This window comes from Spea bombifrons, chromosome 7, assembly GCF_027358695.1.
Source record: "Spea bombifrons isolate aSpeBom1 chromosome 7, aSpeBom1.2.pri, whole genome shotgun sequence".
Lineage (NCBI taxonomy): Eukaryota > Metazoa > Chordata > Amphibia > Anura > Pelobatidae > Spea > Spea bombifrons.
The window spans coordinates 21,837,710-21,857,521 of NC_071093.1; the positions used below are offsets into that span (position 1 = coordinate 21,837,710).

Here is a 19,812-nt window from a genome sequence, read left to right on the forward strand (position 1 = left end):
CCGCCTTTGTGAGGTATATATTTTTATTGCCATTTAGACATCTGATCCTACTGCCCCCATGTTCCATATTTGGGACATCTTTCAACCTGGCCAATTCGATTTACCCCATCAACTCATACATTTTTTAAAACTAGACACCCCATGGGCATTTATAATGCCAATATTTTAACTCTTTTTATGCAGGAATTTTTGTGAAGATAAAGAATTGTAGGGCTTGCTCATTAAAAACGTATTTACTTTTTTATGGTGACAGTGGGTATTTTTACATGTTACCATATTTTTTTTTTATTATTTTTAAACATTTTTGAACATTATTTTTTTTTTTTTAATTTTCAACCTATGTTAAGTTGGATAAAGAATGATTCTAACCAGTATAACAGCGAACTTCATATTGCGAGTTAAGGCCCTGAGGAATTGTCTGATCTTGGAAGCTAAGCAGCGTCAGACCTGGTTAGTACCTGGATGGGCGACTGCCTGGAAATACCAGGTGTTGTAAGCTTTTGTTTTTGTGCTGTATTTAATATTATTAAACCCCTTAATGACAAAGCCTGTACGGGCTAAAAATGCATTGTTTTCAATGGGTTTAGGGACCCCCCATTGTCCTTAAGGGGTTAACTTGATTTTTGCTTTTACTTTATGCATTACTCCCTTATAAAACGCTTGCAACAATTGTATTGATTTGTTTCATGATAATAGCATTTTGCTGTATAGCTGCTCTATAGTTTTTTGTCCTTTCAATGTTTCCCTTATCTTTGCATGGTTTGGGATATAAAGGGTGTCATTGTTTTGTGGGAGGAGATTTAAACTTAAATCTCTATATGCATTTTCAGTTTCCTCTACAAATGCACTTGTTAAGAGCTATCACTCCCATCCGCTTATCCAATTACACACCTGTTTCATCTTTACTACTTAAATGCTTTTATTTGTTTTTTTGTATATAAAGGTTGTGTGTTTGGTTATAGAGCAGGCTGCTTATGATTACGCACTTCCTCGTGCGAAACTCGTTAAGCATCTAGCCTGTGTTTCTACCCTATGCCTGTTTATGTACCTCTTGTTTTGATTTTATGGTCTATGGACTTGATTACATTTTGATATATTTTACAATGGGTGCTTCCTCTATATATATTCCTCTATATTCCTTGGTGTCAGCTGGCAACCTCTGATCCATGGAATCTGGATATGCCTGGGCATGATAGGAGTGTGTTTTTTAAAACTATATAAAATTATTATTAAAATTGCAGGAACCAAAAGTGTTAAAAGGCCCAAATAAGTACCTGGGAACTCCTCACCATCCATTTGTACTGGATAAAGATAACATCAGAGCTCAGCAGATGAATGAGATAGAACCTTATCTGATGGGATTGGGAGTACCTTAGTACACTTAAAAAAGTAATCATACACTGGACTCCCGAAGCCACAATTTAGTGCCACTAATCCTTTTTTATAAGACATGCTGACTGAAATAGAGTAAATAACAAAACCTTTACTTTTCCTCTCACTGATTTCTGAGCCTCTGAAGTGATTACAAATTCAGAAGGGCGTTCTATCTCTGGAAAAGTAAAAATTAAATGTGTTCAATTTATTCCTACAGAAAGTAAAGTGCCAGGAAACAGATAACCAAATACACGCCAGGCTCTGCCACACCGACACCCAAACACACACACACAGGACAGGCTCTGCCACACTGAAGCATTTTCTACACTGCTTTGTCATTAATTGCCCCTTTTGTATTGATGTCCCAACCAGGCCCCTTTACTATTGATTGTGCATTAATGCCCCCACACTCTTGTGTATTGATTTATGTGATGCTCCAGCCAACCCCCTCCCTTGTTTGATGCCCCCACCCCTTTTTAATTGGTTAATGTGATGCCCTCACTGCCAGGTGTATTACCCCCAGCCACCCTCCTCCCTTGAATATGGGTCTGCTTTCCTATAACCCCTAACTATTTTTTGGTAATACTCACATTTTTGTTTTTTCTTTTTTCCTGCTCTCGTCCGATGTGACGACCCTCTCCTTGTCACAAGGAACACCTTCTGTGAGCCCGCCCCCTTGAACCTCACGTCTTCAAAGTGGCCACCCGGCCGCGAAGTTCAAAGCAGCCGTTGTGCAGCTGTAAGACCGCCTCCGCTGGCAGCCTAATGAAGTTAAAGCGGCCTGCAGAAATTTCCCGGTATCCCAGTCCAGACCTGAGTGTGATTGCTGTTAGCAATCATATATATTTAATATAGCAATCACACTCCTATCATGCACAAGCAGCCAATACATGCACATCACTTACAGCCTCCCTGTGCCCTGCCCCCCCACTTACACACCCATGCTATCACACACATATTAATTAATTTACTCATTCACAAACATTCATTCCCTCATTCACGCATACTGGTTCATACACTCTCCCCCACCCTTACCTGAACTGCAGATCTTCCAGTGCCATTCGCAGACTTCCGAAGGGGCAGCCCTTTCCTTCTGCGTTGCTCGCACTCTGTGTGAACTTCTCTTGTCGGGACAGGGAAACAGGAACGGAGCAAAGTCATGTGAAGTGATGTACATTCACGTGACTCTGCTGGGTTCCTGCGTCCCCTCAACAACACAGAGGTAAACAGCAGGGCCCCTGTGCATGATTATTTTCGGACGTTTTTTTTTTTTTTTATTTTGGTATTTTGCCGATTTTTGTGCTATTTTCGGCTGATAGGTTTCGGCCACCGATATATTGGTGCATCCCTATCTGTAATTCAAATTGTTATGTTATATACTACTTGTTATGTCCTGTCTACCCATTGTACAGCGCTACAGAATTTGTTGGCACTATATAAAACAATAAATCATAATAATAATTTACTTCAGTGAGATAATTCCAAATCAAGTTGTTTAAATTGACCTACAGTTCATATTTTAAGCATTTATTTTGCGTATTTGTGTGAAACCTAAGCATTTTCTTTTTTTTTTAGAGGGAACATTTTAGGGACAAGTTTGTAGCGGACTTACAGAAAGAATTTGAAGGAAAAGGACTAACATTTTCAATAGGTATGAAACATTCTTAAATGCGATCATTTTGACAAAAGTTAAAACTAAAATTATTTTAAATGTGTCTTATTAAATGTCTCATGTTTCAATAAAAGGAGGACAGATAAGTTTTGATGTATTCCCCAGAGGCTGGGATAAAACCTACTGCTTGACAATCCTAAAAAATGATGGATTTTCAAAAATATACTTCTTTGGGGATAAAACAGACCAGGTGAGTAATTGCTGTATAAGATGCATTTTCTAGAAGTTCATGCATGTATGATATGATTAGTCATTTTTAGGGCATGTGTCTTAAGTGTTTGGAGCTATTAAGTCATACTTACATTTTTCACAAAATGCTGTGGTGCACAAGTTTTCACAGTTTAAAAAAAGTTCCCATCTGTTCACAACTAAGCCTATTGTCCCATCTGGGTCATTGAATTGACACTCCAGCCATCATGAGTGTGACAGCATTCAAGACCCGTTAAATTTATGTTGTGTCACCTTTGCAAATGCTGGGAGGATTCTACAGGAAACTACCGTATTTGCTCAATTAAAAAGACGACCCCCCAAATCTGAATATTAATTTAGGAATAAAAGAAAAAGCCTGAATATAAGACAACCCTATAGGAAAAAAGTTTTACCAGTAAATGTTAATTCATCTAAACTATTTTTTTTAATAAAAGCTATGATTGAGAAAAATATTTTGGTTTTATTTCCTTCTATTTTCCAACCTGCCGCCCAGTTATGCACATCTGCCCCAGAAATGCCTTATACCATATAGATGCCACTGTGCCCCATGATATGCCTTTTAACCCTATATGCCACTCTGCCTCCAGAAATGCCTTATACCCCTAAATGCCACTCTGGCATTTAGAGGGTTAAAAGGCATATTATGGGGAAGAGTGGCATATATGGGGTGGTTTAAGGCATTCAGGAGGCAGAGTGGCGTATAGAGGGTTAAAAAGGCATTTCTGGAGGCAGAGTGGCATTAAGGGGGTTAAAAGGCATTTCACAGATCACTCTGCCTCCAGAAATGCCTTATGCCCCCCATTTAACACTCCCCCGCCCCCCCAAACCTACCGGTGCTTCTGACTTCCTTGTCATGCAGCCGGGGCAGCGTGAAGTTCCCACGCACTTCCGCTGCAGCCGGAAGGAGGCGTGGCTAGCAGCGGGGGTTGTCTGCGTCCATCGCGCAGACCTTCCCCGTCTGTCAGAGATCAGAGTTCCCCGCACCGGTGCGGCAGACAACCCCCGCTGCTAGCCACACCTCCTTCCTGCTGCAGCGGAAGTTGTCTACACGAATCGCGTAGACATCTACACGCTGCCCCAGCTGCACACCGGGGGCTCAGAAGTACCGGTAAGCGGGGGAGGGGGGACAGGAGGATCCCTGCAGCTGCGGGGGATTTGGGTCTTAGTCGTCTCATAGTCAGACCTATTTGAGGTCTGATTATAAGACGACCCCGATTATAAGACGAGGGGTATTTTTCAGAGCATTTGCTCTTATAATCGAGCAAATACGGTAGTTATCTGAAAACAAATGGACAAACAACTAAATGAAAAACTTGTCTGGAACATTTTTGGTCCATTTGCACAAGTCTACTATGTTATATTGTTGGTGCTACAAGCCACATTAAGTTATTTTTGACAAAAGATAAATGGTCCCCTACCTTTGTACTTTTGGTTTGATGAGAGAGGGAGTGGAGTTTAGGAAGGGTCATGCTAGTTTTGCCACAGATCCTCAGTCCTTCTTTCTCTGCTACAAAACCCCAGAAGGTATAGGTCATTTTAATAAACACATTTAAAAATGATAAAATAGTAAAATTACAAATAATAGTTTGTTAAAATTCACCTTTTTTAATTTGTGTTTCTTCTTTAGGGTGGAAATGACTATGAAATCTATAATGACACCAGAACAATTGGACATTCAGTGACATCTCCAGAAGAGACACAGAGAATCTGTAGAGAGTTATTTTTGCAGTGAAGAGTCTATGTTTACTATAAGGATTTTCTGGATATAATATCATCCTCTTATATTAATAAAATCCTTCATTGTATACTAATATGTGGAAATCATTTTTAAGCCAGATTTTATTTTGTTTTTAGTTTAACAATAGCTGCATATTGTAAGGGAGCAGACAGACACAGAAAATAGAAAATATTAAGGCCCCTTTATTAAGGCAAAGGCAAGGTAACAAAATCGTGATCCCCAAAATAAGACAGATTCAGTAGCCAAAGACGGTAATCAGTCCAGCCGGGGTAGGAGGACCGAGATCAGCAAAGTCAAGGTAGGGATGTTGAGGAACAGTAGCCAGAAGGAAAGTCAGGCGAAGCCAGGTATACACAGGAACACAGGATACTAAGGAACGCACTTGGTAGCCGGAACAAACAAGGAGGAAATAAGCCTTAGCTGTTAAATAGCCTGAAAGGCAAAGACAGGTGGATAACCGTGGTAACAGAGATTGAAAGGCAGTTGATTAAACTTCAGCTGAGTAAGTCTGCCATAGTGAAGAAAAAGGCTACTTGTTAGGCATCAGTTGAGTAACCCTGACAGTACCCCACTATTATCAACTCCACATGGCCCGGGGAAGGGTCCAGTCTTCTGAGGAAATCGGGCATGGAATGAAGGGAGGGGACATAGACATCAGAGGCTGCATATTGTAAGGGAGCAGACAGACACAGAAAATAGAAAATATTAAGGCAAAGGCAAGGTAACAAAATCATGATCTCCAAAATAAGACAGATTCAGTAGCCAAAGACAGTAATCAGTCCAGCCGGGGTAGGAGGACCGAGATCAGCAAAGTCAAGGTAGGGATGTTGAGGAACAGGAGCCAGAAGGAAAGTCAGGCGAAGCCAGGTATACACAGGAACACAGGATACTAAGGAACGCACTTGGTAGCCGGAACAAACAAGGAGGAGACAAGCCTTAGCTGTTAAATAGCCTGAAAGGCAAAGACAGGTGGATAACCGTGGTAACAGATTGAAAGGTTTTTCTCGACTGTAACCCTTCCAGTGGACCAGATACTGGAGGTGCCCATAAAATATTTGAGAATCAATGATGGCAAGAACCTAATTTTCCTCATGGTTGTCTACAGTGACAGAATAAGGATGAGGCGTGGTTGTGGTGAATCAGTTTCACCCAGGGGTTTCAACAGGCATACATGTAAGACGTTGATAAGCATGTTAGGAGGGAGGTCCAGGGAGTGAGCTACAGGTTTAAACTCTGGATGATACAGAAGGAACCCACGTATCGAGGGACCCGTTTTTTACTTTTTTGGGATGGCACACGGAGGTGAAGATTGAGTTAAAACCCTCTCCTCTACCTGGTAAAAGAGTGTGGGTAGGCATTGATGGTTGGCCTGGAGCGTTCTATAGCCTCCTGGATTTGCACCCAAGTAGATTGGGTTTGCTGGAGATGGTCTTCCAAAGCCGGGACCCCTAGTGCCATTTTGATGGGTTCACACCTTTCCTCCCATGTAATGTCTTAAAAAGAGGTTATTCTCCACCCTAAGTGATAAGTTACCACATTTCAATTTTATACATGTGGATAGGTCTCACATTCAATAGATGAAATCGTGAGTACAATTATAAGAAAGGACTGAGAATATGCATAAAAAATAAAAATAAACATACCAGTCAGTCTCGATATGAAGTCTAGCTTCAGTCTCTGGGTCTGCCCCAGATTATAAACAAAGACCTGCATATATATATAAGGTTTTGTAACTAGACCTGCGTATAGCTACCTCAAAAAGAGTACTAACGGTCAGAAAAACTCAGAAGAGTATCAGGAGACGAAAATCAATAAGGCCAAGCTGTTGATCATTTTTACAGAATAGCAAAACCATTCTCATCTTAAAACATAAAAAAATCTTATGTAACAGAAACTACTAGTACTGCGTAGTTAAATCCTTTTTTTTTTTTTTCAATTCTCCGTTTATTGCACATTTGGTAAAAAAAAACAGTACAAAATCACAGTAACAAGGGTAACAAATGTCATCTTGTACCTACAGGCAAAGGTCATGTAACATCTTATACAATAATGATGCCGTTGATGGTAACAGAACAGTACATATTGTAACGACCCTGATCCATAGATGAGCATATAAAGCAAACCAAGAGCATAGTCCATGAATGAGGTGGGAGTGATGTATGCGCGACCTAGAATATACCAAAGAGAAAGGGAACATACATGGCTAAAGATAATATGCAGAGATGGCGAGTAGGCCGATGTATAACGCGAGTCGGGACCGTCCTCGAGTCCCGAAACAGGAGTGTAGATTAAGCGATCTGGCTCCGAAAATTGGTAAAGGATCAGGACGCTACAAATGGAAGTACATAGTGGGTACATATATAGCTGAATAATACATCACAAAAAGAATAAACGGAGGAAAACATGTAAGACGCATACCTATACATTTTGAGAAGAGACGACCCAAGAGGCCCATTACAAGAGTGAGGTCTACAGTATCTTGTAGAAAAGGGGTCAGTAAGGCTCCAAATAACCGAACATAACAATCGAGGTTCAGCAGTAAACCCACATATAGAAGTGTATCAGTGTGAGGTGTGCAAATGAACAAAAGAGCAAAAGATCAGTATGGCCTCTAATACATCAGAGAAGACAAACAGGCAGGGGGAGTATGTCAAATTACGCCTAGACAGCCAGCGGATTCCTTTCCAGCTTGAAAACCAGTAAGAGGAGTAGAATACGTGAAAAATAATGATGAATTGGGACTTCCCTTTTATATATATGGAAAACACAGCTGATCTCTCTGACAGCCGGGGAATGTCTGCGCGATGCACGCAGACAACCCCCGCTGCTAGCCACGCATCCTTCCGGCTGCAGCGTGAGTCTACACACCGGGGACTCTGAAGTACCGGTAAGTGGGGGCGGAGGGGTTGAGACAGGAGGATCCAGATCCCCTGCAGCTGCGGGACATCTGGATATTAGTCGTCTCATAGTCAGACTTTGAGGTCTGATTATAAGACGACCCTGATTATAAGATGAGGGGTATTTTTCAGAGCATTTGAAAAAAACCTCGTCTTATAATCGAGCAAATACAGTATGTCTAATAAGACGAATATAGAAAGGAAATTAAGTAAAATTGAAGAAGAAATCATTCATAATAAAAAGAGGACATTTTTCAGAGATAAGGATGACATGCAGAAAGGAATCCATACTCTTAGAACCACAAATAATCACTATTATGCACCTTATAGAAATAGATGGGAAAGACAGAGACCAAATCACGCAACCCAACACAATAGAAAGACACGATATGAACACAATAGAACTTATCCCAATTTTCCTACACATTCAAGATCACAACTAGAATATGTCAGAACAGGTCCCACTTCACCCATACGATTAAGGACACGATATGATGATCATAAGTCAGCACCCCCCTTATTGGTATCCTCAGAACAAGAAGAACCACTCACCAGACCAAAACGGAATATAGAACAAGAGCAGGTTTTTTTAGACAGGGAGCCATCCCGAAAGGGTGGCACAAAGAGAAAAGATACCCCCCCCACGGAGGGAGGCAATAGAACTAAGAAACCGTTATATCCCCTAGAATAAAGTCCGTGGAAAAAGAGAAGATATCAAAAAGAACAAGAGATCAGAGGGGTAGAGGAAAGGAGAATAAATGCCAACAGATATTAACACCGGAGGAAGAAGGCATCATAAATATATCACAGACACAATTAATACAAAACGAAATTTGCCTCCTTAGGAAAGGTCTTAAATTCGCCCCCGCGAAGGGCCCGAATCAATTCAAGTTATTTTTGGATACACAAAAATACCTGAGAAAACTCACCGTTAAAAGATTTTTCAGTAAATCAGAAAAACCCATTGAATATAGGGATAACACTAATAGCTTATCCCAAAATGGATTTGTCCACACTGACCTTAAACCTAAATCCAAATTTCTTCCGTACAGTGAAAAAGCGAACATATTGGAGTATTCACTGATCTAATTTTAAAAGATATGGAAAAATTAACACCAAAACATAAATCATTTAACCTAAGTAAAGACGAGCAATCAGCCATACTGAATATTAAGGAAAAACATGACATAGTAGTCAAACAAGCGGATAAAGGGGGAGCCATAGTAGTGATGGACTGAACGTACTATATTAAAGAAGCTAATAGAATATTGGGGGACACTATCACATACAAAAAACTAAACAAAGATCCCACGAGTGATTTCAGTATAGTATTATATGAGATACTAGAGGAGGGCTTAAATTCTGGGGTCCTAAATAAGAAAGAATACTCCTATTTGAAGACAGAACACCCCAAAATCCCAGTGTTCTATTTTTTGCCCAAAATACACAAGAACCTGGAAGAACCCTGTGACGGACTTGTCCCTTCAGGCACACCGCTGTGGATATTATACAGCCCAACTACCTGTTCCCCTGGAACCCAGTTTCTATGTTTACCCCTTTTTCATATTGCCCAGAAGCTGCCCTCTGCCGCCCACACCGCCAGGCCCAGTACCAGGACATACAGGTTTTACTTTTGGAACTGCTGGGTGGCTAGAATAGCCTCCTGCCCCACTATGTGTACCAGACAGGATTATCTCCACAGGGTGCCCAGCCAGGGCTCCAGCCTGACTATCGGTGGAAGATATCAGAGGCTAATCCCGTTATCTCCCCTATTGTTCCTGGGAGACCTGAATCCCCCAGCTAAAGGGGGCGGTTATGTTACTCAGATGTCTCATTCTGTGTGTGGATGTGATTATATGGATATATATACCTGTGTCTGTGTACAATAAAGCGTTCTTAATGTTATACCCTACACTGAATCTCGGCTAGTGACTGGGAAACCGGGGAAAGTGTGTTGTCCCAGGCTAAGAGAGCATAAGATAGCAGAGGTAGTCGGTCGAACTAGCCAGCTCCATGACAAACCCCCAGGGAGACCTCTAACTTGCAACACGTCAGAGTACGTAGACCATTTTCTACAAAAGTATGTACCAAATATTCCAGCCTTTTTAAAAGATACCACACATTTACTAAACATTCTTAAAGACATACAGTGGTCTCCCGGGTGGCTATGGGCCACCATGGACGTTTCGTCCCTTTACACCGTTATAAACCATGCACAAGGTATAAAAGCCATTGATAAACACTCTAACTAGAGATTTAGATATGGACTTCAAACAAAAATCATTCATTCTGGACTGTATAGATCATATGTTAAAATACAGCTACTTCTGGTTTGAGGACAAGCTAAGCAAATCTATTCGTAGCAGAGTGGGAGAACAAAACTGTTTGGAATAACAATCCATATGGTGCAGACCTGGTGCTCTGTTAAAGGTACATAGATGATATCCTTATCATCTGGAAAGGAACTGAAGATAGACTACAAGAGTTTATAAAACACATTAACAACAATAACTTTATTTTGAAATTTACCTCCAATATCCAATCAATACAAATTGAGTTCCTGGATGTTGAATTGTTTGTGGAAAACAACCAGATTCTGTCAAGGAATTACACAAAACCCACGGACAGGAATGAGTACATTCATTACATCAGCTGCCACCACCCACAGTGGCTATACAATATCCCTAAAGGACAATACACACGAATAAGAAGGAACTGCTCTAAAGATGATGACTTTAGAAAAAAAGCTGACGAGATAACACAAAAATTCATTTACAAACAATACCCGATAGAAACATTAAAAAGTAGCCTAAAACAAGCTCAAGGAATAAACAGACAACAACTTCTAGATCCCTAGAATAAAAAAACAGACACGAAAAAAGACTACAGTTTTTCTTTTTTCACTAAACACAATACACAAGCCAACCAAATAAAAAGAATACTAAATAGACATTGGCATATATTGAAAAATGACGAGGTTCTTGGGAAAGTCCTGCCGGATAAACCCCAAATCATCTTCAAAAAAACAGGTTCTTTAAAGACTATGCTCGCCCCCAGTGTACTTCCTAAATTAAAACCCAACACAAATTCACACGCATTTCTAGGGGTTAAGCCCAACGGTTTCCACAAATGTGGACGATGCAAAATGTCTGCCCCACTCCCCAAAAAGACTGATCACTTTACAGGACACAAAACAGGTCAGATATACAACATCAAACATTTCATTAATTGTTCGTCTAAAAATTTGATATATTTACTTCAGTGTGGCTGTGGCCTACAATACGTAGGGATGACAACAAGACCTATGAAAGAGAGAATCCTAGAACACCTAGGCAATATTAGAAATAAAAATCTTAAACACAGCGTTCCGAGACACTGTAATACATGCCCTCTTTTTTCATTAGAAACATTTAAAATAATAGGCATCGATTGGGTCCCCAAACATTTGAGAGGAGGTAGTACTGTGGAAAGACTGTCTAAAAAAGAAACAGAGTGGATCTTTAAACTAAAAACCTTTAAAAATGCGGGACTGAACATGGAACTGGACATCCTTGCACACATTTAGGCAGTACCATATATAACAGAAATGTATTTTTACATAGCCCTCTTATCACAATCATTTAAGTATTTAATTTATTTTATTCAATTTTAAACACCCCATACTTACATACAGATTTGCTCCCATCTATTATTACTCTCCATACATAATACTGACCTTTATTTATTTAATTTTCTCTTTAGAATAAACACAAAATAATGACCACCAATATCTTCAATAAATATTTTATTATATTTATAACATAATTACACACCAATTACCTTCAATAAATAATTTATTGCACCCATAATACATTTTTTACACTTTTTACAGTGAAATGGATCTAGGTCCATGGAATTGACACATGAGGAGCATCCGTCATTATCTTTATTGAAATGTTCTGACCCTCTGTCCAACAATATATAAAAAGAATCGATCTATTAGTTTATATACAGATCTAATGCACACTAAAACGTCCTATAGGGACCTCTATCCTATCGGCTCACATCTAATGCATACTAAAATGTCTACAACTTCTTATAGGGACCTCTATCCTATCGACTCTGCACCCCTACTTGGTCTCTGATCACACTAATGTATACACCTTGCGACCGCCCTCTTCGATCCGGCTCCCCTTATGCCAATCATATAAACCGGGGGGATCACCTTCCGAACCCTTCCGATCGGCCCCCTGTTTGTTGTGTCCCGTCCGTCCGCATCTCACGTTCATCCGTTATGCCCGCATAACCTTCAATTAACAAAACATTTACCATGGAATATAAACATCATTATTCTACTTACCTTGCATCCCGTGACCACCAGTTGCATCCCGTGACCACCGATTGAGAGATTCGCCACCCGGGACAGTGATTTCTACACGGACGGCAAATGAATGAAACCCGGAAGTAGACTCGTTTGACGTCAGACGCTGAAAAAAAGATGGCGCCACACATTTAAAAGGACCTCTACAGACGAAGAAAAACACTCCTGATGAAGCCCAATATGGTGAAACGTGTTGAGTGACGACTTTTGGACTTTTTTATTTTATTTTACCAGTACTAGTACTTCTGGTTTTATATATATTATATACTTCTTATTTTATATTTTGAATTATCTTATAGCTGCATCTTCTATTAGATCCAGCATAGTGTTATTCAGTAATAAATACATCTTACATACCTACGTTGTGGACAGTCACTGTATGATATACTGTGCACACAGACAGGACCAGTTTTGTGACCAGGAACCACGGGCTTATTTATACCCTCTTGAGTGTAAGTACTCTTCCACCCTTTGCGTTTTCTGCACTTTAAAACGATAACACACCATTGGATCCCTTGGATATATATTCCCAATGTGGACTCCCATGTGACCCTTGCTACGCATTGAACAACAAAGAAACACTGCGACACGCAGGGCAGATTATATTTAATTATACATCTACACTATATATTTTTTTCTTTTTTCCATTATTACTTTGGATTTTCACTGAATGTAATACCTTGGCGGATTCCTTTCCAGACCAGCCACGTAGGAGCGCCAACGAAACCATTTAAGCTCAATTGTGTGTTCCGTTCCCCGGGCAGACCCCATAAGAACCTCCATCTGATATATGAATTCGGCCTGGTTGACCCAGGCTGTAAAGGAGGGTGGGCTGACCGACTTCCAGTGTCTAGGGAGGATGGTATTGGAGGATGGTATTGGCAGCGTTGATTAGGTGGAAGGTTAGAGACTTTTTATAGCTTGAAAACGAGATGTCGTTATGGTGAAGTAGAATGGACTCGGGGGAGACCTCGAAGTCCGAGTTGGCTATCTCACGGATCGCGTTAGACACTGAGTCCCAGAAAGGACGAATCGCTGGGCACGACCACCATATGTGAAGCACAGCGCCAGCACATAGGCGATATTGAAGGTAAGAATCTTTGAAGGTCAGTGAGGACTCTATACCATCGAGTGATTATCTTAAAGGTAGTTGTTATGAAAATGATTTTCCTAATTTGTGATTTACGTCATAGACAGCAGAATGACAGCAGAATTAATTTAATATAAAGGCTGAACTATTTACCTACTGGTCAATAGTTGTCCTAGGATCCCACCAACAACAACAAAGTTGCTATACAACCTATCCTAGCCTGAGGCGATAACAGCCAGTTCTTGTGTTATTGGTGTTGTTTAGTTACATATAGGCAGAGGCACATTTTGTTTTATTCACATGTGTGTAGGTATAGGATGTGTTAGTGATTCTGGTTTGCATGGTTACAACCGAAATATTGTACACCTTTCAACTGAAAAAACTGTTACTAGTTTACAATTGATACGGTTGCTATTTACATAGCAACCTATCAATACTATAGTAAAAAACACCTTAAAAAGAACCATACACCATGTGCTAGTAGGAACTTCAATCCAGGGCTTGATGGTGCCTGGATCCAGAGGGCTTCACCTGTTTGTAAGCGCCCTGGGTTATAGACCGGAATCCTTCCAACGTTTCATCAAGTAGTCGTTATGACCAACGGAGTTCCACTTGATATTGTTTTGCTGGGTTTCTTCATCATCTCTGTAAGCTGACCATCTACCGAAGCTAAGTATTATTGTTATGTTATTGCAATCTGTTAAGACTGGTGTGTGATTTTAATTCTGCTGATCATTAAAGTATAATTACCGTTCACCACAGTATTTAAGTATTTCTCACCATATGATCGACTGGAATACCTCTTATTATATACCATTTGTATATCAAGATACAGAGTGTATATAGATTAAATAAATTTTATTGTTGTTATTAAGGTTCCCTGATTACCTTAATTAAATAATTTAAAGTTAGAATCAGGCCACAACCACAACAATTGGCGTAGTCGGCAGGACTCACAACAATTGGCGTAGTCGGCAGGATTCACAACAATTGGCGTAGTCGGCAGGATCCACTTGATTGTTGGGAGAATTATTTGTTGTTTTGCAGTAATAATTGCTTGTTGTTACGGTGTGTTAGTTTAAGATGTTTGCTTTGTTTAAAAAGAGATCACCAGCTGTGGGAAGGCAAGAACGGTCTAAGTATGGAACTATTCCTGAGTGGGCTAGTTTCGGTTGTTGGCAGTCTGTAGCTCAAGAGTTGATTAAATATGCCGCCCCAATATACCCTGAGACTGGGACAGAGTTGGGGAACCACGCTTTAAGGTTGAATCTGAGTGTGTATGGTAAAAATGAGCGAAAGGCTGCGAGTGAGACAGGATGGATTATTATGCAGGCACTGCAGAGAGAAGTGCAAAAGAGGTTAGAATTAGAAAATGAGTTAAAATTTGTGCAAGATGAGTTGCTAATGACTAAAGAATGTATGCATAGCAATGCTGCACAGGTTACACAGCTGGAAGATAAGTGTACAACTATAGTTGTTAACAAGATTAATGAAAATAAATTTAGGACCCTTGCAACTTGCAGTAAGAGGGAGGCTGATCATATGCATTGCACAGCTATGAGTAACAAGTCAAATGTAAAGCTACATAAAAGAAATGATGTTGTTGCTGCAGTCAAAGTGTTAGATGAGAAGCAAAGTAATGGTAATCATAAAATGATCCGAAATCACTGCAAAATTATTGCAAAGCCTGTGTCTGTATTAAGCCCTTCGCTTCAGAGACAGTTGTATCAGAGCAGGCTCCTACACAAATTTCAAGGACCCATAGGTAAAAGGGAAGCCTTTAAATGTTTTGCATGTGGTAAAGTAGGACATTTTGCCAGAAATTGCCACTGTCACTCTGTCAAAGGACACCATGTTCAGGAAAGACCCATGGTTGGTAGCTGGAGGCAGGGAGATAAGAGTTGTTTTAATTATGCTAGGTGGGGATCTCAAGGAAGAGGTAATGGTGTTAAGAAAGAATACATCAAGCCTTGGATTCCCTACCATGTTATTAAGGCACAGAAAGAAAGATTTGAAAATGAGCTACAGCGTAAAGTAGCGGTGTATATGAAGGAACTGGACACTATAAAGACAGAAGTGTCCAGAATAAGAGGAATGTTAGGAAACAAAAAGATAGCTAAATCAGAAGAAAACTAGTGTGCTCTTCTAGATTTGTTTTCATTTGTTATAACATATGGTACTAATCTATTTGTACAAAGTATTTGTTTTTCAGAAAAAAAAAGAGATGATACTAAATGAAAAGAAAAGAAAAGAAAAAAGAAAGGAAATAAACCTGTGAGAAGATCGGGATATTAACATGTGTGATTTCTTGCAGGAAATTTACATTTTCAAAATATTAATAGAGGACCTTAATATCTCTTTTTTTTTTTTTTTTTTCTTAAGGATAATCCTCTAAATTCGTTCAGTACAGTCAGGTGGGCCAAATTTCAAATTATTTTTGTTTTATTAGTTTAGGACGCCTGCACTGCCAGCTACAGACTTATTGTTATATTTTTTGTTTGTTGCTGGATTAAATAATTTAAAAGTCATAGATTAGGTGAATTGTTGCCAATATGAGGTTTATATTTTGATCACAGTGGAGAGATGTGATTATGTAACATTATTGTTGGTCTTCAGCATTATATATTTTTGCTGTTCTAGATTTTTGTTTTGTTTTAATTTTTGGTTACAAACAAAATACAGCCTCAATCTGATTTTTCTGAATGGCAACAGACTTTTTATATTTTATTTTATTTAGATTGCATGCTGCCAAGTCATGTAGTCTGACTCTGAATTTAATGGTAGCATTCAATCTCCTTTTTTGTTCTCTCTCCATTTTTATAGAGTTTGTTGAAAATTAATTTTTTCTTAGGGTGGGTACAGAAGTAACCACAACGTTAGTGTTATGGGAAGTCTTAGGATTTTCATATCTGTTATGTATGTATGTATATGTTGTGTATTTTATATGTTTACAATGCCTTAGATGACCATTTTGTAAAGGCGGGTATTAATGCTGAGACAAGAGTGATAAGAGAACCACTAGTAATTTGGGTAAGATAACAATACACCCTTTCTGTGTAGAGTATCTTTTAATTTCCAGAAGCCATGGGCGAATTAACAAAATATCAAACACCCTCAAGGGCTGAAGCACAAACCCACTCCAGCTATACAGGTTTCAGTAAACGTGCACAAACACCTTCATGAGTATCACCACTATATACAATCAATAAACCGAGTTTCTCTCTTGTGTGGTCTCTATAATACACTGTGTAAGTGAACAGCAAAGAGAATGCTGTTGGTGTGAAAATACACCAGATGTCACAGTGGACAGAGGTCAGAGGCCTAAAACAAGGCATGCAATTCACAGGGTTAAATGAACCTATGGTGGGAGCAGTGTTGGTGGCACAGGTACCTAAGAGTGATGGGAGTGAGCGCAAATGGTTGCAGTGATGCCAAGTCTGTGAGGGTAATGAAAGGTTAAAGATATGGCTGAAGGAATTCAAATTATTGGTGAAATATGATAACTGTGAGTGCCTCTACGATTCGGTTAAATTAGGCCTCACAGTGCCCTTAATTTTAAATATCTGTGGTTGTCGGGTCACTTGTGTCTCAGTGAAAACATACAGTCTTTCAACGTACAAAGGGTAAAGGTACTTTATTTATTTGAGAAGGCTCATTTTCTATGTGATTCATTTGCCCTCTAGGTGGGGACTGTAAGAAATGAGGGATGCCTTTAAAATGGGACATTACATATTTCATATATGAATTTACTGGCGAGATACTGAGGAATATCAAATAGCACTGAACGTTGGATATGTGGAGCCATTTCTTTCAGTGAGGAAGGTGGATACCCATTTATCGGTATTCCGTGGACTTTCAAAGACTTGTAATGAACCAGCACAACTGGATTCGGCTGGTACAGAGAAGAGGGAGTGCCACACCCTACTGAGAGACTGCGTATTCTGAATATCCCTAAAGAAGGAACTGTTTGTGTCGCTTCAAGTACAAATGGACATAATGCTACCCAGTTGGGTTATTCCAATTGCAGCTATGTGAATGTTTATTGTAATTTGTGTTATATGAATGGTGCTATATGACGAAAACCAACAGGTGGTTTGTTATGAAAATGATTTTCCTAATTTGTGATTTACGTCATAGACAGCAGAATGACAGCAGAATTAATTTAATATAAAGGCTGAACTATTTACCTACTGGTCAATAGTTGTCCTAGGATCCCACCAACAACAACAAAGTTGCTATACAACCTATCCTAGCCTGAGGCGATAACAGCCAGTTCTTGTGTTATTGGTGTTGTTTAGTTACATATAGGCAGAGGCACATTTTGTTTTATTCACATGTGTGTAGGTATAGGATGTGTTAGTTATTCTGGTTTGCATGGTTACAACCGAAATATTGTACACCTTTCAACTGAAAAAACTGTTACTAGTTTACAATTGATACGGTTGCTATTTACATAGCAACCTATCAATACTATAGTAAAAAACACCTTAAAAAGAACCATACACCATGTGCTAGTAGGAACTTCAATCCAGGGCTTGATGGTGCCTGGATCCAGAGGGCTTCACCTGTTTGTAAGCGCCCTGGGTTATAGACCGGAATCCTTCCAACGTTTCATCAAGTAGTCGTTATGACCAACGGAGTTCCACTTGATATTGTTTTGCTGGGTTTCTTCATCATCTCTGTAAGCTGACCATCTACCGAAGCTAAGTATTATTGTTATGTTATTGCAATCTGTTAAGACTGGTGTGTGATTTTAATTCTGCTGATCATTAAAGTATAATTACCGTTCACCACAGTATTTAAGTATTTCTCACCATATGATCGACTGGAATACCTCTTATTATATACCATTTGTATATCAAGATACAGAGTGTATATAGATTAAATAAATTTTATTGTTGTTATTAAGGTTCCCTGATTACCTTAATTAAATAATTTAAAGTTAGAATCAGGCCACAACCACAACAATTGGCGTAGTCGGCAGGACTCACAACAATTGGCGTAGTCGGCAGGATTCACAACAGTAGTTTCTTGCATCTGGCTAGAAACCGTGCCCTTGTGTGCTATTAGTAGAATCTTGGACCATTCGGCTGGTGAGAATGTATAATTCAAATCTCTTTCCCATAAACTGATGTAATACGCTTGGAAATGGGCTCGGGGGAAACCTGCAGAGCATCCAATTTAGATATCAGGTGGGGGGTTCAGTTGTGTCCAAACAAAATCTCTCAAACTGTGTTAAGGGTCTGGCCGCTTGAGTCAAGTCAACCGAGGAACGTATAAAATGCTTCAGTTGATGATACATGAATTTTAGGAGAAAAGAAGCTGTGTGCCCCGGTTGTAATAATGCATCCAATGTTTTAAGCTCAGCACCCTTCACCACCTGGCACAAATGGAGCAAGGGCGGTCCTGGAAGCAAAAAAGCTGCTAGGTTGCTCGGGGAAAGGCCAGGGGAGAAATCTGGGTTGACGCTCAAAGGGAGCAGAAGACTAGGAGCCCCTGTCAGAACGCCCTCCTTCAGAACTTTCTGAAAGACCCTAAGTGTGGGAATCAGAAAAGGGTGGGCAGGATGAGAGATCTGTCTCACTGGGTCTCGGATCCATGGTAAAGCCGTAATTGGGCAAAGGGAGAAGGATGCCTTCAAAGAGATCCACTGCTTAGAGGGGGCAGAGAGACCATTCAACAACCCTTCGTAAATGGGAAGCCCTCCAGTAAAGTTCCAAATTGGGCAAGCCCATTCCACCCTGTTGTTTCAACCTGGTCAGGTAGGAAAACGACAGCCTAGAGGATTTACCACGCCAAATGTATGTCAAAAAGGCCCTATGACAGCTGCGGAAAAACGATCTGGGAAGTGCGATAGGCAGTGTTTGGAAAAGATATAAAAAACAGGGAAGAAAATTCATTTTTATCGCACTCATCCTGCCGAACCACGAGACATGAGGAAAAGCCCACCGCCTCAGGTCCGACAGCAGAGTGTTGAGGAGAGGATCGAAATTTAAGCTTTGTAATTTGGAGAGGTCATGCGGTATTAACAGTCCTAAATATTTGATGAAGTCATTCTTCCATTTAAATGGGAATTTAAAGCAGATCTGGTGGGTCAGTTGCGGAGATAAGTGGAAACCCATAATTTCAGATTTCAATAAATTAATTTTATAATTTGAGAGGACTAGGAAGCTGTCTAGTTCTGACAAAACCGCAGACAGATTGGGCTGGGTCAGTTAGGGTCAAAAGAATATCATCGGCGAACATAGATAATACATGTGTCTTGGAACCCATTTTCACTCCCGACATGCCCGGGTGTGCCCGAACAGCATTGGCAAAAGGTTCCAAAACTAAAAAGAACAAAAGAGGGGAAAGTGGGCACCCCTGCCTGGTGCCATTGGCGAGAGAGAACCTGTCTGACAAGATCCCATTGAGAGCTATTTGACGCAGGTCAGAAAGCTAGGTCCAAGTCCTATCCTGCCTAGTACTTTA

The 19,812-nt window shown here is 40.0% G+C and overlaps 2 protein-coding genes across 2 annotated transcripts in view; both read left to right on the forward strand.

The window, feature by feature from the left end:
- PMM2 (phosphomannomutase 2) overlaps positions 1–5,067 on the forward strand; it is a 141,201-nt gene extending 136,134 nt beyond the window's left edge. The window contains exons 6-8 of the mRNA XM_053471868.1: positions 2,950–3,025; positions 3,121–3,236; positions 4,884–5,067. Of these exons, the coding sequence (XP_053327843.1) occupies positions 2,950–3,025; positions 3,121–3,236; positions 4,884–4,988 (297 nt within the window). The 3' untranslated portion in view covers positions 4,989–5,067. The remainder of the gene's footprint in view (positions 1–2,949; positions 3,026–3,120; positions 3,237–4,883) is intronic.
- Positions 1–19,812, forward strand: part of LOC128502141 (uncharacterized) — a 190,095-nt gene that overhangs the window by 73,055 nt on the left and 97,228 nt on the right. The gene's annotated exons all lie outside the window — the stretch shown is intronic.